This window comes from Pelodiscus sinensis, chromosome 4, assembly GCF_049634645.1.
Source record: "Pelodiscus sinensis isolate JC-2024 chromosome 4, ASM4963464v1, whole genome shotgun sequence".
NCBI classification, from domain to species: Eukaryota; Metazoa; Chordata; order Testudines; family Trionychidae; genus Pelodiscus; species Pelodiscus sinensis.
The window spans coordinates 106,487,140-106,510,132 of record NC_134714.1 but is presented as its reverse complement, the minus strand read 5'-3'; the positions used below and the strand labels follow the sequence as shown (position 1 = coordinate 106,510,132).

The 22,993-nt window shown below is 42.6% G+C and overlaps 1 protein-coding gene and 1 long non-coding RNA gene across 5 annotated transcripts in view; one reads left to right on the top strand and one right to left on the bottom strand.

The window, feature by feature from the left end:
- Positions 1 to 22,993, top strand: part of ZNF143 (zinc finger protein 143) — a 137,521-nt gene that overhangs the window by 1,282 nt on the left and 113,246 nt on the right. For 2 of the 4 annotated variants that reach the window (XM_075927952.1, XM_006129090.4), the window contains exons 2-5: positions 19,424 to 19,542; positions 20,345 to 20,437; positions 22,279 to 22,362; positions 22,611 to 22,691. In XM_075927952.1, coding sequence (XP_075784067.1) covers positions 19,431 to 19,542; positions 20,345 to 20,437; positions 22,279 to 22,362; positions 22,611 to 22,691 — 370 coding nt within the window. In that variant the 5' untranslated portion in view covers positions 19,424 to 19,430. Of the gene's footprint in view, positions 1 to 11,624; positions 11,823 to 19,423; positions 19,543 to 20,344; positions 20,438 to 20,538; positions 20,847 to 22,278; positions 22,363 to 22,610; positions 22,692 to 22,993 lie in introns of those variants that run through there. The other 2 variants (XM_075927953.1, XM_075927954.1) reach the window with 2 other exon arrangements.
- Positions 4,209 to 14,393, bottom strand: LOC142829212 (uncharacterized). The gene is made up of 3 exons (XR_012903627.1): positions 14,278 to 14,393; positions 11,015 to 11,207; positions 4,209 to 4,450 (listed from the first exon to the last, which is right to left on the bottom strand). It is a non-coding gene; the product is annotated as an uncharacterized LOC142829212 (long non-coding RNA).

Below are 22,993 nucleotides of genomic sequence, written 5' to 3'. Positions count from 1 at the left end.
TTTCAGCATTTTTTTAACTTTTCTCCAGAATTTTACAGAAAATCCAATGGTAGGAAAAAACTCATTACTTTTACAAATAGATGTCCATATACTTTTAACAATTAAGGTGTCTTATGATTTTAAGATGAGTGGTATAAAAAGTAAGTTAAAAAAAAAAAAGAAATCCAGCAGTTGTGTTCTATATACAGCATTGTGGCTTAAATTTGAAGTTTTACAATTTGCATTAACTTGCAAAGTATGCTTAAATATTTACTTTTATTGGAATTTGGTTTATTTTTAAAGATTGTAAATAATACTTTTCTAGGACATATCTTAAAATTTTGGTTCCAGTCTTATAAATTTCCCAATTAGAGGCCTTTTTTCTGTAGCAGAAATAATGTCTGTCATGGTGGTTTCAGATAGGTAATAGTTACAATTTGTCTTTAATAACTTGTATCCGGGGGTAAAGGAATGTATATTTGGAATAACTGCATAAAATTAACTTTTGGTTATGAAAATATATTTTTAGAATTTCTAAGGTACTTTGTAACAGGCAAGCTTTAATGGCTTAGCTTTTTAGATTTCATTTTAATTAATTTTGTGATGGCTCGATCCTATGAGACTTCCACATTTTCTGGAGCATGGGTGGGGAACCTCAGGCCCATATGCCGGATATGGCTCCCAGCTTGCCTGGAGCCAGCCCCCCAGGCTCAGGGATCCCTCTCCCCCCCATTGGGAAACCTGTGCTGGGATTCTAGCCCCCTGCCATCCATCCACAGGGCTGGAGCATACAAAATCTAGTTTGGGCTCCTGTAGGCTCTGGTGTGTGAGTGTGAGGAGTGCATTTTTCCTTCTCAGGGTATGTCTGCAGTATTTCTCTTTCTAGAGAGGAATGCAAATGCAGCCGAGCAAAATTGCAAATGAAGCGTGGATTTGAATTTCCTGTGCTTCATTTGCATTAATGGCATCCAGGCGGTTTTTCGATATACCCTATTTCAAAAGATAAAAAGCAGTCTAGATGGGGTTATTTTGAGGAAAAAAGCCTTCTTTCAAAATAACCCTTAAACCTGAGGAATGCAGTGTAGACATACCCTCAGTCAGGGGCTTCTCGCTTAAGTGCGAAGAACTGATTATTCTGTGGGTAAGCAGCTCCCAGCCCAAAAAATGTTTCCCCACTCCAGTTCTAGAGGAGTAAGAGTGAATATTATTTTTATAGCAATATTTTTCAACTTAATCAGTAAAGAAAATAACTGTTTACTTAAGATGATGAGTGAAATACTATACATATAGTTAAACTACATGAAATAAACATTAAAATTATTTTACCAGTGAGCATCATCCTCAGAGTTTACTGCAGTCCGCATAAATTGCCTCTTTCTGATAGTTGTGGAATAACATAGTAAAGAATAAAATGGTCAGAAAAGATTAATATAATTTGTTGGGGGAAAGTCAACATGGTTTCTATAAAGGGAAATCAATCCTTACTAATCTGCTAGAGTTCTTTAAGGGGGTCAGCAGACAAGAGGGATTCAGTGGATATAGTGTACTTACCTTGTCCATGGATTTCTGGAAATCTATCTCCCCAAATGGCTCTTAAGTAAGTTGTCATGGGATAAGGGGAATTGATAACTGGTTAAAAAGACAGGAAAGAAAGGGTAGGAATAAATGGTAAGTTTTCAGGATGGAGAGAGGTAACTAGTGTCCCCCAGGGTTCCATATGGGACCAATCCTATTCAACCTATTTATAAATGATCTGGAGAAAGCGGTAAACAGTGAGGTGGCAAAATCTGCAGGTAACTGCTCAAGATACTTAAGACCAAAGCAGACTAGGAAGAGCTTCAAAAAGATCTCACGAACTAAGTGATTGGACAACAAAATGACAAATTACTTTACATTTATCAATATTAAATTTAATGCACATTGGAAAACATAATCCCAGCTATACATACAAAATGATGGGGACTAATTTAGCTATAACTATGTGAGAGAGATCGTGGAGTCGTATATCGTTTTCTGAAAACATTCACACAATATACAGCAGCAGTCAAAAAAGCAAACAATGTTAGGAATCATTAAATAAGGAGTAGAGAATAAGAATATCTTATTGCCTCTATATAAAACTATGTTGTACCCCCTCTTGAATGCTATGTACAGATATGGTCGCCTCATTTTGAAAGACACATTGGCAGTGAAAAAGGATCAGAAAGGCCAACAAAAATGATTAGGGGTTTGGAATGGGTGTTATATGAAGATACATTAAAAAGAATGAGACTTTTCAGTTCAGAAAAGAGGATATTAAAGGGGGGGATATGATTGAGGTCTATAAAATCATGACAGGTGTAGAAAAATGAATTAGTTATTTACTTGTTCCCATAACATAAGAACTAGGGGTCACTAAATGAAATTAATGGGTAGCAGGTTTAAAGCAAACAAAAGGAAGTTTTTCTTTGTGGAGCACACATTAAACCTGTGGAACTGCCTGCCAGAGGACTTTGTGAAGACCAGGACTTTAACAGGGTTCAGAAAAGAACTAGATAAATTCAGGGAGGTTAGGTCCATCAGTGGATATTAGCCAGGATGAGTATGAATGATGTCCCTAGCCTCTATCTGTCAGAGGCTGGAAATGTATGACAGGAGAAGGATCATTTGATGATTTCCTGTTTTGTTCATTCCTCTGGGCATCTGGCATTGGCACACAGGATACTGGGCTAACTGGACCTTTGGTTTGATTCAGTATGGTCATTCCTATGTAACATTGTAACAGGGTGTCTAAAGAATTATTATTCTGGTTTAGTTTATAAAGCCTCAATTCAAGGAACATTTATCCTATAGGCTTCATGTAGGTTTCATTGGGTCTACATGTGTTTGATTTATTGTACATGTGTACATCTGTGGTATCTGAATACTTCATAAACATTAATTTATTTTCACAATGCCCTGGTGAAGTAAAGTGGCATTATAACTATTTTATAGTGGGGGAGCTGAGGCTCAAAGAGATTAAGGTAAAAAACACAGATTTTTGGGTCTAAATAGATCTTGTGGATCTGATTTTTTCAAAGTACTTAGCATTACATAATGCTTTATTTGCCCAAAATGCAGTGCTCAAGATATGTCTATGTTCCAGTCCAAGTCCAAACATGTATATTTTACTGAGCCAATCCCAACCTCTCATTCTCTCTAGTCACTCCTATTATCTTCCTTTCCCTGGTTGCACTCAGTCCATCTGCCTAGCTGGTTCCAGTCTAGTTCCCGCTCAGTGCTTTATTGTTGATTGAAAATAATCTGAAAGCATCCTATACTTATGTGTGCGCAATTGTATGCCTGCCTCTTAGAACAGGCCAGAATAAAATAGGGATAGTTCATGAGCTTATGTCAAGTAAATGATAATAGAACTTTGCAACTATTTCCCTACTCTTTAAGAATATTTAACCATGCATGGTGTCTTTTAATGTCTGTTGCTTAACGTACAAACCTATACAGGCAGTCCCCGGGTTACGTACAAGATAGGGACTGTAGGTTTGTACTTAAGTCGAATTTGTACTTAAGTCGGAACTGGCACCCAGATTCAGCCGCTGCTGAAACTCACCAGCGGCTGACTACAGGAAGCCCGAGGCAGAGTTTCTCTGCCCCGGGCTTCCTGGAATCAGCTGCTGATCAGTTTCAACAGCAGCTGAAACTGGACGCCTGGGACAGAGCAGCTGGGGGAGTGCTGGGTAGGTCTCTGCAGCGTCGCACCTCAGCGCTACGGGGACCAACCCGGCAGCACCCCAGGTGTCCCCAAGTCAGCTGCTGCCGAAACTGATCAGTGGCTGATTCCAGGAAGCCCGGGGCAGAGCAACAGCAGACCAGGGAGACGCGGAGCAGCTTTTCTCGCCCCGGAGGATGAGGGCGGCGGTCCCACCGCCCGTATCCTCCAGGGCGAGAAAAGCCTGGTTCGTAAGTGCGGATCCGACATAAGTTGGATCCGCGTAACTCGGGGACTGCCTGTACTTCGTTTTATAATTATATTTTTAAGTTTGGTGGAATAATTGAAAGGATTGATTCTGAGCTACAGATACTTGCTTAAGACATTGACCACAAATGTTTAAGTTAATGCTGAAAACTGAATAAAAAGATGTTACCAGTTTAATAGTGAATAAATATCTACATCACAATAATTACAACAAAAGCTGGCAATCTTATTGGTAATTTCAGTACAATTTAAGAATTGAATCAGTGTAGTGGCAGGAAATTGTTTCTAGTGATTTCATTTTGACACTTTCGACAAATGCAATGAAGTTAAACAGCACTGAAAAAGTATGCTTGACATTTTTTGACATTGATGATCAAGTATAAAAGATTGTTCTCATGACATGTCTTCTCTTTTTCACATCTTCAAGCCTTCCTTCGTTTGCCTTTTGTTTCTTTGAAAATGCTCATTAATAAAACCAGAATTCTTCTTTTTCTTCGGAAATTAGCATTCTCAAGCACTCTAGAATTGTGAAAGTATTTTCAGGACTATATGAGGAATAGGAATTAGGTTTCTACATTTCAACTCTTTAGAAACTATGTGAACAAGGATCCTACTCCTTATACATACTTGTACTTGTGTATTCTAGCAATAGCTCCTTTATATAACATGATGGTTTTACGTCTGCTTATTCAGCTTTTTTTAATGTTAAAATCAATTGCAAAAATATAGTACTTATTGTGATACTGTCTCTTTTCACTTATAACTTTCTGAAAAAAATCATTTTGTAATAAAACTTGTCATGCTTGATTTCATCACAAAAACAATTTCTGCACGTGTTGTTTTATGCAATTGCTCTAAATATGCCTTGCACCCTAAAAAGTAAGCAATCACAAAATATTCATAGGTTTGTGATCAAGGTCCAGGGCAGGCCTTGGGAAAACCGTCTCATCCTGGCATGTTTAGCATGAGCAGTTAGGGACTGGCAAAGAACCCTTCAATTCATAACTTACATACCTTTCCACATACAATGTCAGTTATTAATACTATAGCTAACAACCAATTTGAGACAGTCTACTCTAATGTCCAGTATCAGTCCAGAAAATATTTAAATATTTACAGCGTAGTTTCTCCCCAACACCAGTCGTCCTTGGTGCGGAGCAACTGTTTTTATATTGTACCTGTGTTTGTACAGGATTTATTTTTATGATGACACTGGTGGGGGGGGGGGAGTACATGTTGGCTTCTTCTAAGTCAGATTCTTTTTCTCTTGCCTTCTTTTTAGAAACTTCCTTTTACCTCATCAGTCATTCATTGGATCGTATATCATCCCTACTTTTATTCCTTTCGGCTTTATACCTTATTACTTTCAAGATCTTTCCGCTTGGTTGTCAGGACTTTTGTTTACAATGCACATTTTCTTACCCAAACTTAAGCTAACCTCTAATTCTTTAATTTCATATTTATTCTACAGGCATTTACAATATTGTCTTTACTGACACTCTTACTGAGTATGTTTATGTTTAAAAAAGTCTGTGAGTTTATTGGCCAGTTGGCAGCTCTAGAGACAATCCTCTTCCCAAGACAGGTGCACCATGCTACTGCAGTGTAAGCTTCCCACCCTGCCTCACCAGTCTCACTCTGCTTTTAATTCTAGGTGTAGTCACTCTGACTCAAGGAATGATTGATTCTCTGTGCTTGTTGACCTTGTCTGCACAGGAGCAATGTGGCATGCTAATTGCCCATAATACATCTGTACCACGTCTTGTATTCACTCATGTATTCCCAGTGTTGCGCAGAGGCTTGCTCCAAGTTTTGAATTAGGCTGACTTTGAGCTGTGCTGAGCAAGGCTTTGTTGCCCCTTTTGCCAAATCCAGAAATACAGTGCATTTTGTATAGGATCACTGGTGTAATTATCTTAACCATGAAAATAGTTTAACTGTCCCTCAGTCTACTACTTAACTGGCCATTATACCTTCTGAATTTTAAAGCACAGGGATAAGGATGTTTGAAGCTGCACTCTCCAGAGACCTCAACATCATGTTGTTTCCCCAGAAGGTTTTTTAAATCTGACTTTTTTCAGAAAGCCTTTCAAAATCTTCCAGGGGTCACTGCTTCAGGAAGCTATTTTGGAATCCGTGGAATAATTCAGAAATCACAGCACAAGTGTGGCTGTTGTGCTAACTGATATAATAGTGCTGCTTTTATGAACATATTTCATTTTTGGTTCTTCAATGCTGTCCTCATTACCAATAGTACAATTTTCTGCTAACATGATCGCTAATCAATGCCAGTTAGTAGCAGCTTACCCATTTTCAACTGTATCAAGACCACCAAAATAATTTCACATAGGTTTTGAACCTTCATTTGCTAAGTTAAGTGCACATATTCAGGAATAGTGCTGAGGAGGCCATTTTAACATGGATCACCCTGAATCACATACATATTCCCAGCATTCTTTGTAACCTTTGTACAGTATATTTTAAGACTCACACTTTAAAGGGTGTGCTACATTTTGGGCACCACTAGAGTGCAAAATTTCACTAGAAAGTATTATTTGTATTATTATAGGCTCTAAGCCCTAATCATGGACTAGGTCTTTAGAGTGCTATAGATGTTCTACAAACCAGAAAGATGGTTTGTGCCCATAGAGCTTACAATCTAAATAATATCATGAAAAATAAAACTTCTAAAATGTCAATTGTCTAACCAAACTGGTTTATAAGTTTCTTGTGTATAAAATGCAAGGATTGGCAATGTTCATATTCATTATTAATAGGGTCCTTCCAATTTCATCGTCCATTTTTGTCAATTTCACAGTCATAGGATTTTTTAAATTGTAAATTTTTAATTTCATGATTTAAGATATTTAAATCTGAAACTTCATGGTGTTGTAATTGTAGGGTTTCGTTCTGTCCCAAAAAAGAGTTGTGTGGGAGAGGGTCACAAAGTTATTGTAAGGGTGAGGTTGACCACAGCTACCTGTACATCTGCAGTGCTGCTGGAGGCAGTGCTGCTTTCAGTGCTGGATGGCTGAAGAGTGCTGGCTGCTGGCTGTGAGCCCAGTTCTGAAGGCAGAGCCACTGCCAGCAGCAGCATAGACATAAGGGTGGCAATGCCATACCATGCCATTCTTATTTCTCTGTTGCTGCCTTCAGAGATGGCCCTTGATCAGCAGCTGCTACTCTCTGGCCACTCACCTCTGAAGGCAGCAGCACACAAATAAGGGTGTCATGGTATGGTATTACCACCCTTACTTCTAAACTGCTGGTGGCAGGGTGCTGCCTTCAAAGCTAAGTGCCTGGCTGACAACTGCTGCTTTCCAGCTGCCCAGCTTGGAAGGCAGTGCTAAAGGATGGCAGTACTGCAACTGCCCTAAAATAACTTTGCAACCCACTTGCAACTCTCTTTTGGGTTAGTAATCAGTTTGAGAAATGGCTGTTTCACCCATGAAATCTGTATAAGATAGGGTCAAAGCCCACAAGACCAGATCTTACGACCCATTACTTGTTTTTCATGTCTGAATTTGGTAGAGCCCTAATTTATTAAAGAGGATTCAAACATTAAACTGAAAATGTAAGATGACCCGTATTTTTCTCCACTTCTCTTTGGGTTAAAAACATGACTTCTACAATCGTAAGAAAGCACAAAGGGTAATGAGTCACTACTCTCATAAGCAGGAGTAACGATGCTGAAGTTAATTAAGGTACACCTGTCTGTGGTAATGATAAACTTGGCCTTGTAGTTATCTTATTTGCAGGAAAATCCCCAAATTAGCTGCATTAGGTGGTTATTATTCCTTAGATGAGCTTATAACTAAGAAGCATCAACTCGAGGTGCAAAAAAGCTGAAGTGCCATGCAAAGGCCAAAATGTGTTCTAGAATTTGACCAGAGTCTCTCACATGGCAGACCCTGCTCTTGTCTACTTAGCTACACTGACTTTTAGAATTAATGCACTGTATCTATATGCTTGGCACTAACCCTAATGCCTTTGAGAGCCAGAAATAGATATTCACGATTCTTTTGATTCCCAACAGTCCTTTGGTGTCTTACCTCCCTCTAATTCAGGGATGGGCAAAATACAGTCCATGGGTGCCTCAGCCAGGCTCCCTCCCTGCCCAACTCCCATTCCCTGCGGAGAGTGGGACCATGTTCTTCTGTGAGTGTTGTGAGCCTGGAGGATAGAGGGGCAAGGCTTTGTGTACTACCCTGCCCCTGGCCCAGTCTTTCAGCTCCCATTGGCCAATTTCTGCCCAAAGGCCCCTGCAGCAGGCTGCTCTGAGTGGTGTGCTGGGGCATGGAAAGTAGGGAGTCTGGCTGAGGAACCTGCTGGCTCCCAGCCAGAGCCTGCCTCTAGTATCCCAGTCCCTCCCGCCCCCCCCCCCCCGAAACCTCTGCATCCCCACTACAGCCCTCCCTCCCCCATGTAATCTAGACCCTCTGCACCCCCACTCTTGCATTCATACCTCCTTCCAGACCTTGCACCCTAATCTCGTCCCCAGTCACAATTCAAATCCCTGCAACTCCCTCCCCTGCACTTCTGCCCCAAGTCACAGTTTCATCTCAGATCCTGCACTCCTTCCCGAACCCCTTCTATAGGTCAGAATCCTCTCCTGCACCCCTACCCACTGCCCCATGTCGCAACCCCCTCCTACACTCAAAACTCCCTGCCAGATCCTGTGCCCCATTCCCTTATCCCAAGTTCCCTTCTGCACCCAAACTCCATCCCAGATCCCACACATTCTCCATGTGGGCTTTGACTACTTACTAAACTATTGGAGTGGTCCCCCATCAAAATTATTGCCCACCCCTGCTCTAACTGCTGGTCTACATTGAGGTAGTTATCTGACTAATTGTGTCGTTGATCTGACTAATTGTGTCGTTGATACAAATTTTATCAATGACACAATTAATCACTAAGGACCACTCTGCAGAGCTGCAGCAGAGGTAGCTCCAGGAGCCAGCTTGAGCCAGGACTGAGCAGTCCCACCAGGTGCTGGCTCTAGGAGCCACCTGTACTGCAGCTCTGCATTTTAAATGTGGTAAAAGCTGGAACTGAGCTCACCCTGAGTCCAGCAGGCCCTGTTTGAAACGGCCAGAGTTGGCGACAGGCAGGGGCTGCTGCCAGGGCAGGTTCCCCTACCCCCCCTGTCCAGCTGTCTCTGATTTGGGGGGGGGGGGGAATCCTGAAGGCAGCATTGCAGAGAAGATGCTGGGGAGAATCAGCTTTTAAGCTGGCTCTGCAGTGCACCAGCTCCTGTTTCCCCCTCCCCTCCCCTCCCCCTGCGCCTCTCAGAGAGGCAGCAATGGGGGGAGAAGCCAGTTGTTGATACTCCACTTGGTTGTTCCCTCTAAGCTGCCTGGCAGCACAGCTTCACTGGTAATTAATCAGCCCCGCCCAGTCACTGATGGGGGAGGGTGATGGGTATGTGTGTAGGGGGTAGGTTGTCAAAGATAAGACAAGTTTATTAACTACAGAAAAAATAGATTTTGAGTGATTACAAATAATGAGGACTAAAAGTCAGAATTTGGTTATAAAGGAGTAAAAAGGTAAAGTGCAATTAATACCTAATTTAACAAGCTAAGCGAATTCAGAGCAAAAGATCTCTCTCACCACATGCTTCAAAAGTCTTACTGGCTGAATTTCTTTCAGACAGGACCCTTCCCACAATAGCACTTTATTTTGAAATAAACATGAAAAAAGCTACATAATTTACTTTATTTTGAAGTAAGGGTGCTGTGTAGATGTACCCTAACCAGTCTTTCAAGATAGAGTTTGTAAAAAAATTAACCATAGTACAGGCAGTCCCCGACTTACGCTGATCTGATTTACGTCGGATCCGCACTTACGAACGGGGCTTTCTCTCCCCGGAGCTCACAGGCAGCGGTCAGCCACCTCGAGCTCCGGGGCGAGAAAAGCTGCTCCCGGTGCCCCTGGTTTGCTGGGGACCGTCTCCAGCAGACCAGGGGCACCGGGAGCAAACCCGCAGCAGCGGCGGGTTCCCGTGCTTCTGAGGCTTTGCCGCTTTGCTCCCTGTGTCCCTGGTCTGCTGGGGGGGCGGGGTGCAGCTAGTGTGGCCCCCCCAGCAGACCAGGCTTTTGTTGTGGACCCTGGGGCAGAGCAGCTGGGGCGCTGCCGGTTGGTCCCGCAGCGCCGCTCTGGGCACTACTGGACCAACCCGGTAGCACCCCAACTGCTCTGCCCCAGGCGTCCTGATTCAGCCGCTGCTGGTCAGTTTCAGCAGCGGCTGAATCAGGACTCCTGGGGCAGAGCAGCTGGGGTGCTGCCGGGTTGGTCCAGTAGCGCCGAGGAGCGGTGCTACTGGAGCAACCCAGCAGCACCCCAGCTGCTCTGCCCCAGACGTCCCCAAGTCAGCCGTTGCTGAAACTGACCAGCGCTGACTATCGGAAGCCCGAGGCACAGTTGCTCTGCCCCGGGCTTCCTGGAATCAGCTGCTGATCAGTTCCAGCAGCAGCTCACTTGAGGTTCTTAAGTTGAATCTGTATGTAAGTCAGAACTGGCGGTCAGTTTCAGCAGCGGCTGAATCTGGACACCAGTTCCGACTTACGTACAGATTCAACTTAAGAACAAACCTACAGTCCCTATCTTGTACGTAACCCGGGGACTACCTGTATTGAAAAAGGGTGGGGGGATGTAGGGGGTATGTCTAAATTACACTCCTGTGTTGGCAGAGGGATATATATTGGATGTATCAAAAGTGCAAATGAAACCGGGATTTAAATATCCCACACTTCATTTGCATGATAGTGGCCGCTGCTTTTTTCCAAAAATGCCCTGTCTAAACTGTCTTTTTTTTTTTCTTCAAAAAGCCCCATTTCAGAAAAAAGCGGCGGCCGCATTTATGCAAATGAAGCGTGGGATATTTAAATCTGGCTTCATTTGCACTTTTGATATGTCTAATTTACATCCCTCTGCCTCCAGAGGGGTGAAGTTTAGTTTAGACATACCCAGGGTTATGTTAGCCATTTCAACTTTACTAATTACAGCTGTAGTGTACAGCTAAATGTCATGACAAGAGTCCTAAACCATTGTAATAATAGAGGTAATTCAGCCAATCATTACCCTTATTCTTCATCGAGTAGTGTCCCCGTGGGTGCTCCACTCAAGGTGCTGGGCTCGTCCCGGCGCCACAAACGGAGAATCTTACTTAGCAGTAGCCCTGCCGGCCCGTGCATGCGCTCCTGCTGTCTCGCACCGTTCCAGCTGAGGTTTAACCATCCGCGGCCGCAGACGGACTTTACATACGCTCCCCCTCCTGCCAGCAGAAAGGGAGATTAGTGTTAGATAGTTACTTGTTCTTCTTAGTTTGTTAGTGTTAGAGTAGTTAGTAGTGTAATTCTGTTTGTTAAAAAAACAACAACAAAAAACCCCCTTTTTTTTTCCTTGAGTTGTTCACCAAGTCTGAATGAACAATTATGCCGGGATCACCCAGTTTTAAAAGGTGCCATGCCAGCATCAGGGTTGTTCAACTTTTGTGGACTTCTCTTTCTGGGTGCTCCGACCTCTCCTCCGTGGAGTGGGGTTGGCTTGGAAGTCACCTGATTCGAATGGACATGAGCAACCACTCAAAGAAGAAAAGAACGGTTACTTACCTGTAACTGTTGCTCTTTGAGATGTGTTGCTCATGTCCATTCAATTCTTCCCCCCTCTCCCCCCTCCCGTTCGTCGGAGCATCCGGCAAGAAGGAACTGAGGTGGGGGAGCACCAACAGGGCTATTTATGCTCCGCCATGGCGGCACCAATGCAGGGGGCGCCCTGCTGGCGCTATGGGTACCGCTAGGGAAAACGCTCCGGAAGATGCGGTGCACACGGTGCGCATCCCTGATTCGAATGGACATGAGCAACACATCTCGAAAAACAACAGTTACAGGTAAGTAACCGTTCTTTTATCTACCCACAAAATCAACACTGAATCCTCCAGAGACAAATCAAGCAGCCACCATACACGCAGCCTCTCAAGGCAGCATACACATCCTCTTTGCCACCAGCTTAAATCAACAATATGTAAACTCAGACACGCAATCACCCTCGTTCATACTTATCATAAAAGCATAAATGAGTGGAAACGCTGTAGGCTGTCGCTAATGTATGTTAATTGCTCATTAACATGTTAACCATCATAACTGTAAATGTTTATTCTAGGGCATGACTCATTTTGTAAGTGTCTGCTTTAGTGTTTACAGTTGTGAGAGAAACTGTATAGAAGTGTTATGGTACCGAACATCACAAGTGAATGAGTGGATGCTTATGGGGATGTCAACATGTAGTCGAAAACACAATTATCTGATCTTATTGACTACACACATTCCCTCCCGTTGCTGCCTCATTTAAGCCAGCTCCCCGTGAGCATTGGATCCATGGAGTCTGATAGAGAGGTAGCAGCGTGGAGGGTGAGAGGGGCAGGTGGGAGTCGGTACATGTGAGAAGCCGACTTTCAAGCCAGCTTCCTGTGCATATCGGCTCTCTACCCCCGGGCTGCTGTGTCTTTATCAGAGGCAGCAGTGGAGGTGGGGACAGGTGGGGGCCAATACACATGAGGAGCTGGCTCTCCTCACATGCTGGCTCTGTGGAACTTCTAGTCCCCACTCCTCGCTGCCTCCCACAGAGGGGAGGCAGGAGCCAGTGCTCTGTCAGAGGCAGCAGTGCAGGGAGAGGGTAGGAGAAGCTGCTGCCGAGCAGCTTCTGTTCATGGAGGACCCAGGATTGCCACTGACAGAGGCTCTTCCATGGGGTGCAGGCACAGCCCCACACTGCTGCCTATACATCAGGGAGTTGAATAGGCTTCCCTTGCAGACTGGCTCCCACCTGCCACCCCATGCTACTGCCTCTGAGGCAGCAGTGCAGGGTGGAAGGGGGCTTCCCAGGAGTGGGGCCAGGAGCGCACTGGCTGCCGCCCCCGCACCCGTGGACTATCAAATAATCATGTAACTGCTGAAATTCATGCATTTACCTAACTATTCAATTAATTGCTATCTAACATCCCTAGGTGCTTAGTACAGGCTGGCAGTCAGCTCCTACCAAGCATCTTCTGTCTGCTGGCAGTCCTGCCAGTCAACTCCTTCCCTTTCTTCCCCCCAAGTGCTGCCCAACTGCTGTAATCACCTGTTCCTTGGTGTCCCAAGTGGTGCCCACCAAGGAATCAGGTGCTCCTTGGTGGAGAATCTGGGGTGAGGATGGGGAACACTTGGGTCAGGGGGTGGAACTGGGTGGGAAAGGTGGAGCTTGGGATGGGTGTGGGGCCTGGAGTTGGAGTAGGGGTTTGTGGGGAAAGGTTTCAGTGAAGGTCAGGTTAGAGCAGAAAAGTGGGTTGAGCACCCCCAGAGCTGAAGAAACCCAGCACTCTGTTATCTAAAACTGTAGTTCAGACAATGCTTAAATAAGTTTGACAGGGACAGACCTTCAAAGGTTGTAATCAATTAACCAGTGGCCTGCCTGTGTTGCGCTGTGGCAGGCCCGGCCTGGCCGGAGCAGTCTGCAGCGTGGTGGCCTGGCCAGGCTGTAGCGGTCCCCCTGCCCACGGAATCCCGGTTAAGCTGTTAACCAGTTAAACATAGCATTTAACCAGTTAACTGATTAAACGGAGTTTTACATCCCTACTTCACACTAGGGATGTTAAATGGCAGGTAATCAGCTAATCAAGTAGTTGATGGAATTTCCATGGACCACTCGATTAGTTGATAAGGGGGAAACTGCAGAGCTGCAGTGGGGTTTGCTCCTGGCCGAGGAGCTAATCCTGCTGCAGCTCTGCATTTTAAACATATTAAGAGGGGGACTGGTCACGAGCCGGGAATCAGCTTATTCCTGGCTTGTGCCCAGTCCCCTGCTATGCATCTGCCTATTTTGCCCCCCTGCATATGGTGCGGGGGGAACTGGCTTTTGAATCAGCTCCCCCAGCACTGGCTCCTGCTCTCCCCACCCTTGCTGCCTCTGAAAGAGGCAGGCAGTGGGTAGCGGGAAAGCGACTTCTAGAGTCATAACTTGACTACACAATAAGCATATGCTTATTGAATAGTGAACTAGTTGCTTACATCCCTACTTTACACATGATCCACTGTTTTGCAGATTTCAGAATTGCAGTTTCAATCTTCATCAGTGAACTCTGGCATTGTTTCTTTTTCTTTGTTCTCTGTTATAGGGCTATGTGTCTTTTATCATTCTGGTTGTAGTTCTGTAGTCCTGTTTTTTAGTTTTCATGAGGTTTTTTTTTTAAATTTATTGTACAGCACGAAAGGGGTGTCTTTTTTATAAATAAAATTAATATTTATTATTCCAGACATTTCACAACACCATCTACAAGGAGAGGGTATAACTAGCAGCTAACATACCTTTCCAGGTAGATTTTTCACAGGCTTTTTTCCCCTTCCTGCTTTGTTTCTTCTGTGGTCTTTTAATTTCCTCTTGCTCTCTCATCAGCTCACTTTCCTTTCCCTGACACTGCTTCTTGTTAGCTTCTCCTCAGTGACTGCCTTGTTTCTCCTCTCTGTGTAGGGATCCTGCTACTATCATTACTCCTTTTTCAATTTTCTTTGTCTCACTTCCAAAATCCAGTTTTCTATTTCTCAACTAACCACTTCATTCCTAACTTCTCTTTGCTAGCTATCATTCTCATTCGTCCAGCTCTCAGTTGTAGGTACCTCCTGCCAAATTACTAGCTGCTGACTTTGTAGGTATTCATAACCCAATTGACGTTTCTATTTTCTGATGCCATTTTCTTAACTCAGGGTAACACTAGTTAATGCTAGAGGAGTAACACTAGTTCGAACCAAGGGGTTTGATTCGAACTAACGCGGCCCAGAGCGCACTTCCTGCTTTGAATCAGCTGGCGATCGGAATAGCGCGCAGGCAAGATTATGCTAATGAAGCGTGAGATATTTAAATCCCCGCTTCATTAGCAATTTCGGTCGGCTACATTTGCATCCCTAATTCGAGACAGGGAGCAAGTGTAGACGTACCCTAACATTGTTGCTTCCAGCCACAGTTCCCTGTAAGGTGTGGGGCTGGGCAGCAGCCCAGCAGGCAGTCAAATGATGCACTTTAGCTACCCCTTCCTCCACTGTCCTTTGCTTTAGAGCATGCGACAGGCTGCTTTTGGGAGCCTTCTGCTTGTTATAGAGTGAAGGGGTGCTGATGTCAGGGTGTGCCCTTCTTCCCCCTCTTGCCCATGTACCCCATCTCCACAGTATGGGGGGACACAGCTCAGGAGTGAGACTGAGGGAGCTACTGCTGTGTCTAAACAAGCAGCCTTCAGACTGCTGAGTGTCAATCTGCTTAAAAGGGCAGTACACTTAAAGGGGCAGTGTGTGTGTGTGTCTTACACATACTATGTGTGTTTCTCCCTCTGACACACCGTCTTTCACACTCACCTCAACACTTGTGTTGTTACTTTTTGATAACTTTTTTCTAAGTGTGTTGTTTTAGTTTTTTGGACTGATCTGTGCATTTAATAATTCTCTCTTGCTCTTAAATGTAATTATTTGAGTAGTGCGCTTTTAAATGCCTAATCTGTCCTGGCTGGAATAATTATTCCTATGGTAACTTAAAAATATATATATATACACACACACACACACACACACTATACTTAGGTTTTTTTGTTTGTACTGGTGGCACACATCCAGTAATTACCTCAACATGATGCACGTAACAAAATTCATTCAGCACATGGGTGGAAAAATTTAGAGGGAACACTGCTTCCAACTGCCTAAATTCTAGCTGCTACTTCTGATTTCTTCTGCCCAGTGCCAGCTGCTGTTTTCAACTCCCATAGAACCTTCTGATTTAAGCATTCCATTCCTTCTCTAAATCAAGGGAAAAAACCACAAAATGTTCTGTTTGTTTGAGTACATTGGCATCTTATTTGACTGTTGCTGCACTCTGCACAGGCATTATTAATGCTAAATCCAGTAATTCTTTCCTCCAATTTATGCAAGTTCAAAGCTAATTTTTTAAATTAAATGTGCATTTGGTGTGCATTTATGGAAGATAACTTTTGCCTGCCATTAGTTGCCAGTGTTTTAAAGTCCATTTGAACTTTACATTTCTCTTGGTTCTGTTATTCCCACTCCATCTCATCATCTGATGAAGTGAGTTTTACCCATAAAAACTCATACTATATATTTTGTTAATCTCTGTGGTGCCACAGGACTACTCATTGTTTTTAAATTTACAGACTAACAGCTATCTCTCTGATACTTTTTACATTACTCTGTATGTTTTCTACACTGAATGCACATAGTGCCAGCAACTGACTGTCCAGTTCTGCCTCCAAATCATTTTAAGTAGGAAGGTATTGCTATCACTTGTTAAGGTTTCCTAATACATTGTATTATAAGACGGCGTTTTCAATTGCTTAGCTAAACTTTAACCAACATTTTCCATGGAAGATGTCTGTGAAGCTTACCGGGTATTGGTTAACCAGTGTCCAGGCCTGCCCATGCCACCACGGGCAGAGTGCTGCTCCAGCCCTGCTGGGCCCACTGCACCATAGGCTAGGTCGGAGCTGGCAGAGCTGGGAAGGGGAGGGGGAGGGAGAAGGCTGCTCCAGCCAGGCTGAAGTGGTTCCTTCCTGGAATCCCACTTAACCAGTTAACTGGTTAAATGTTAGATTTAACTGGTTTAATGATTGAATGGTGTTTTACACACCTAGTTTATACCAATGATCTTCCTTGACTCGGTTTAAAAGACAGATACCTAATTAGCAACTTTCCAGTTTTCAGCAACTGTAGTCCCCCGTTCAGTGGACTAAGCACTGGACTGGTGATCAGGGCCTCCTTCATTCTAATCCCTGCCAGATTCACAATGTAGTTATGGTCAAGGAAAGTAAACTTCCTTGTCTCTGCTCTCCCATATGTAGAATGGGGATAGTTAGTAGACAGTTTGAGAGAGATGCAGTGAAAATTAATTAGTTAATGACTGGAGAACTCTGAATATGTAAAGCATTATGTAAGTACTAAGAACTTAGACCAGTGGTTCCCAAAATGGTCTGCAATAGGGATGTACAATTTTGATTAATTGGCTAATCAAATAGTCAATGCAATTTGCATTGACTATTTGATTAGTTGATAAGGGCACCTCCGCCTTTGATGTATAGCAACAGGGCTGTTGCTACACTTCAAAAGCAAAAGTGCTGTGTGGAGCACAGAGTCAGCGGGGAAATAAGGAGGCCCTCTGTTGGCCCCATGCTCCCTGCGACGTTTCAAAATGACAGCGCTGCATGGAGCCTGGGGTCAGTGGTGGAGTCACCAGCTGGCCCCAGGCTCCATGTGGTGCTGCCTCTTTGCAATGCTGCCTGCAGCCCGGGACGAACTGAGAACCCCAGGCTGCACGCATCATTTCAAAGTGGCAGCATCCCCTCCTCTTTATCCCTTTGCTGCCTCTTTGTAATAGAGGCAGCAAGGGTGAAAGAAAGCAACTAGTCAACTAGTGTGTTGACTATTCGATAAACATTTGCGTATCGGATAGTTGACTAGTCGCTCATATCCCTAGTCTGTGGACTCACTCTGAGAAAGCTGCTACTGGGCCACTCTGGTTTGTTTACTTACTGGCTCTGCAGCCACAGCTCCCTTTAGCGAACTGCAGCCAATGGGAGTTGTGAGGCTCCATGGTTGCAGAGTCGGTAAGTAAACAAGCCAGAGCAGCCTGGTAGTAGCTTTCTCAGAGTAGGTCTGCGGACCACTTTAAGAAACACTGACTTAGACCATCATCGTTAATAATACCTAACTTTTAGATAGGATTTAAAGATAAGCACTACAACATTTTACTAAGGAGGTCAGTATCATTATCTCTGTTTTCAAATGAGGAAACTGAAGCAACGGGAGAGAAGTGACTTGTCTGTAGTCACCTAGCTGGCCAGTGGCAGAACCAGGGTTGAATTGTACATCTTCAGTGCCTCAGTCCCATGCTCTACCCAGGATACCACCACTAAAAAATGTCTGCTATTTCACTTTTTATTTTTTTATCCTTCAGAATCCTGGTATGAATAATATCCGATTCAGGTGATTTATGGGCACTGATTTTTTTTTTTTTTATAAGGGAACCACCTGATGAGATACCAATCTGCCTGTCAGTTATATGCAAATGTAACCCTTGTGTGTGTTTTTCTAAATTATCTATTTTTTTTCACTAGAAAGTAGGGTTGGATGTGGCTTCCTAAGCTCTGGTGTGCGAGGGAATGTGGGGGAGTATCTTTCTGCTCCTTAGTTGGGGGCCATGTCAGTGAGAGATGGGTTTTTTTTGTTTTTGTTTGTTTTTTGTTTTGTTTTGGTTTCTCATGGGTGTGTGGCCCTCAACTGATTTTTCTGTGGGTCAGTGGCCCTCAACCCAAAAAACGTTCCCCACCCCTGCTTTAAGGGTAGCTGCCTAATTGGAAGAGTTGAAATGGAAATACCACTTCAAAGCCAACTAGCTAAGCACTTCAGAAGCTTCATAAATTATTGTAGGCTTTCTGTATGATTTTTTCCTAAATCTACAGCTCTATGTGAAATATGTCAGCAAAGAGGAATGATCCTCTGCAGTGGCCAATGGTTATGTAATGTTACCTAAAGAGAATTGAAGAATTCAGCTCGCGGTTGCAAGTGAAATGTATGGTTTGTGTAGTCCAGCTTTGACTTCTGTAGTAATAGAACCAATATCAGAGCTGTGAGACGGCACTGTTGTCTATTTAATTTGTAACTGCTGACTAAGTATATAATGTATGATTTTGAAATCATACTTGCAGACTTCAGGATCCAACAATGTCCTGTAGTTCCTTGTGTTGAAACTGGGATAAAATACATTCCTCATTTATATAGGGATATGGTTATCTGATTTTTTTTAATCGGGTAAATGCTCGGTTGCCGTCTCCATTTGCCATTCCTCTTTTCATAGTGACAATTTTATAACCAAAACCAGTTATTTTTGAGCTGGTGATGCTTTTAATAGAATCTTTAATAAGGGAGCCAGAAAATAAACAGCTGGATTGTTCAGTCTGACATGCTAATATCTAGGCCTTTCTTCAGCATGGGCAAGACTGTGAACCTCTTAGTCTTACTATTGAGCAGTTACTTGCATGGCTAGTACATTGACTTTAATAAGACTCAAAATAGAAAACCTATTTTGATTATGTAAACATAAGAACAGCCATACTGGGTCAGACCAAAGGTCCATCTAGCTCAATATCCTGACAGTGGCCAATGCCAGATGCCCCAGAGGGAATGAACAGAAATAGGTAATCATCAAGTGATCCCTCTCCTGTCATTCATTTCCAGCCCATGACAAATAGGAGCTAGGGATATCATTCCTACCCATTTTGGCTAATAAGCATTGATGGACCCTAACTTCCATGAATTTATCTAATTCTTTCTTGAACCCTGTTAAAGTCCTGGTCCTCACAACGTCCTTTGGCAAGGAGTTCCACAGATTACACATAATTCTTGATGTTACTTCTTAATGTCCTGTGTCTTTATTTTTTATAAACTTGCTGTTTGTTTCTAGATAAACAATGTTATTAGCCCAGATAAATCGAGACTCTCAGGGAATGACTGAGTTTTCTGGAGGAGGGATGGAGGCTCAGCATGTAACCCTTTGTTTGACAGAAGCAGTAGCTGTGCAAGGTGAGCATTCAGATTTCTCTACATCATTGTATCTTTGCTGTTTAGCATCCAGAAAAGGCAGAGTATGTACTCTGTTGAACTTCTGAACTTTGAGATGATGTAGTTTATTGCAAACAGAGGAAATAATAAAAAGACCAAGTTATTTTTCATAGCATTTGATTAATCGTAATGTGACTTAATTCTGAAATGAAATGGTTTAATTAAAATAACAATTGTGTTTTCAGTATAAAATTTGATTCCAATCAAATTAAAATACACTATTTCTATTTTAGATTATGTAATTCCAATTTACATATAAAATGATGTACAAAATAGATTGTTTTACAAAAAGAATGATATTTTAGGATCGATATTAACATGTTGATGCTTTCTTTGACATGTTTAATATTTATAAAAGAATAAATACTTTTCTGAATTACTATATTGTGTTCAAAATGGTCTTGTAATGTATTAATGACCGATGATGCAGAAAACAGTTCTTAACCTTGTCATGTATTACTGTCATTTCTCAGGATTGCATGTGAATCTTAGGTGCATTCTTTAAATTCCTAGTTTGTCAAATCATTTTATTTCATGAAGATTTCAGCTTTTATTTAAAATACAATTTTTTAATTCTCATGTTTGTGGATAAAAACTTAACAATGTGCCCTCAATGCAGTCAAGAGGTTCAAATCAAAAGGCTGACTTAAAAGCTTATAAGTAAAGCTCATGATTTTTGGAACTTGATTCACAATTTTATAGCAGGTTGAGTTGACAATATTGGTAAATTAACTTTTTTCCTCTCTCCCCCTCCTCCCCATAGATGGTGATAATTTAGAAAACATGGAAGGTGTAAGTTTGCAGGCAGTTACACTTGCTGATGGTTCCACAGCCTACATACAACACAATTCTAAAGGTATGTGCTGACTAAAAATAAGTAATTCTTCACTTTACATAAGAATGGCCATAGTGGGTGTGACAGAGCAGGGGTGATTCAGCAGGTTAAAGAGCTTGATGGAAGGGGAAAGAGGCAGAGAGAGAGTCAGCAATCCTGGCTAATTAGGGGCAGCTGAGACAGGGCAGCTGCAAAATCAATTAAGGCCCAGGTGAAACCAATTGAGGCTGCCTGGAGGCGTATTTAAGAACCCTCCCTGTGGGTGAGGGGAGCCAGAGTTGGGAAGGAGTTTGGAGAGTTGTGAGAGTGTGGAGCCAATTGAGAAGAAGTTTGGAGAGCTGTGGAGGAGTTTGGAGAGTGGAGGAGGAGTCAAGAGAACAGCATCGACCTTGTTAAAAGATTACAGGGAGACAACAAAACTCAAACCAAGGTGATTAAGCCATATTACTGTGACTTCTAGACTGTGGGACAGTGGGCTGAACAGAGGTCAGGGGCCCAGGAGTGGGACTGACTCTGCCACATGGGTCAGAACAAAGGTCCGTTTGGTCCAATATTTTGTTTTCTAACAGTGGCCAGTGTGAGGTACTTCAGAGTATTCACTGTATTAATTTGATTGTTTGTATAGCATCCAGGACAGTAGGACTCTGATCCCAACTGAAGCCTTTGAGCAGCGATGGCTAACCAGTGAATGGACCACATGAGTGACCCTCCTTTGTCTCAGTGGGCCATATGACCAGAGATGGGCAACCTGCGGCCTGTGAACCACTCCCCCTCGCCTCTTGCACACTGGAACACTACACTTTCTCCTTCTCTTCCCTACCAGTACTTCGGGAGTGCCATGAATCTGCTGATTCACGCTCCATCCCCACTCTGCACCCTCCCTCCCAGAGCTTGGAGTGCTGCAAATCAACAGCTGTTTGCAGCTGTTCATGCTCTGGGAGGGAGGGAAGGAGTGGAAATGGAACAGGAATCAACAGATTTGTGGTGCTCTGAAAGTGCTGGAAGGGAGAGGGAAGAGTAGGAAGTGCAGTGCCCCAGTAGGCAAGATGGCTATGGGGGAGGGGGCAGCCAGGGGATCCGTGGACCCTAGGTGGAACCCCAGTGGGCCCCAGGTTGCCCATCACTGTTTTTGAGTGATACTACAAAATAAATATTTACTACTTATACTAATACTTGTAAAAAGATGGATATAAACTTAAGAATAGGAAAGTCAACTGAAAAAGAGATGTTTTTTCTTTAAAGTTTGATGTTAAATGGAGACATCCTACATATTGAAAGATCTGAAAAGTTTAGTTTTCTAAACTTGGTGTGTTTGTAATAACACCACTTTATCCTTTATTTACATTTTTTTATCCTGGGATCTCAAAGCACTTTAAACATCCTAATACAGAAAAACCTGTGTTATCTGGCACGCTCGGGGATTAGGGTGTTCCGGTTATCTAAAAATTCCGGTTATTTGAGGGTCCCATCAACCTAGGAAAAACCAATGGACAATAATAGTAAAACTCATGTTTTTAATATTGGTAGTTTTGTAGTGTGAAGCAGTTGGTCTCACATTTCTATTTGGAGTTAAAGATGATTAGTACTTCTTAAATAAAAAATTGTTAAGCCAATCATGGTAAACCAAGCCAGGACTGTGTGCCTGAAGATGTGACAGTTTTGTGACTGGGGGCAATGCCGGTTAACAAAGTTTTCTGGTTAACAGAGTGCTGGATAACAAAGGTTTCACTGTACTGTGCTTAATATTTGTTAAACTATATTTTTGTTCTATGAAATACTTTTATTCCAGTATTTCATTGGTATGGTTTAAAATATGAACTGTCAAATTGCACACTTTCCATAAATATAATCATGTATTCTAGATGGTAAATTGATGGATGGCCAGGTGATTCAATTAGAAGATGGTTCTGCTGCCTATGTTCAACATGTATCTATGCCAAAAAGTAGTAAGTGTATTATATCCACAGATATGTTTTAAAGTATTGACTACATTGATATAATGTTAGAATCAATATACTATTGTTACAATAATTTCAGACGTCTAATACATAGACTTTTATTATTTGAAAGTTGATATTTTTATGAATATAGTTTCTGATCTGTTAAAGTGTTAAATTGAATATGTTTGTGATTGGTGATGTCTAAAGTTATGTTTCCTCTCTGCGCCCCCTCCCCTTTTCCTTCCCACGAACAGGGGACAGTCTGCGTTTGGAAGATGGACAGGCAGTTCAACTAGAAGATGGAACTACTGCATTTATTCATCACGCTTCAAAAGGTAAACTGCATTTTGAAGTGTGAATCATTATGAAACAATTTAATTGTAATTTCTCTTCAAGAGTACCACTTCTGACAATATGTTTAGATTATGACCATTTTTACAACTATGTTAATTGTAAATTACTTGATGCATTTAAATAGGAATATCTAGAAACAGCTGAGTTGAGAGAGCTTTGATTCCCCATTCAGAATGTAGTGGTGAGTAGCTGGATCAGAAGATTGCTGTGCATTTGTGTGTTAGCCTAGAATCTTAACAAAGAAATAGACATGCTACTTCTAGAAAATTTAAACCTTCGATGA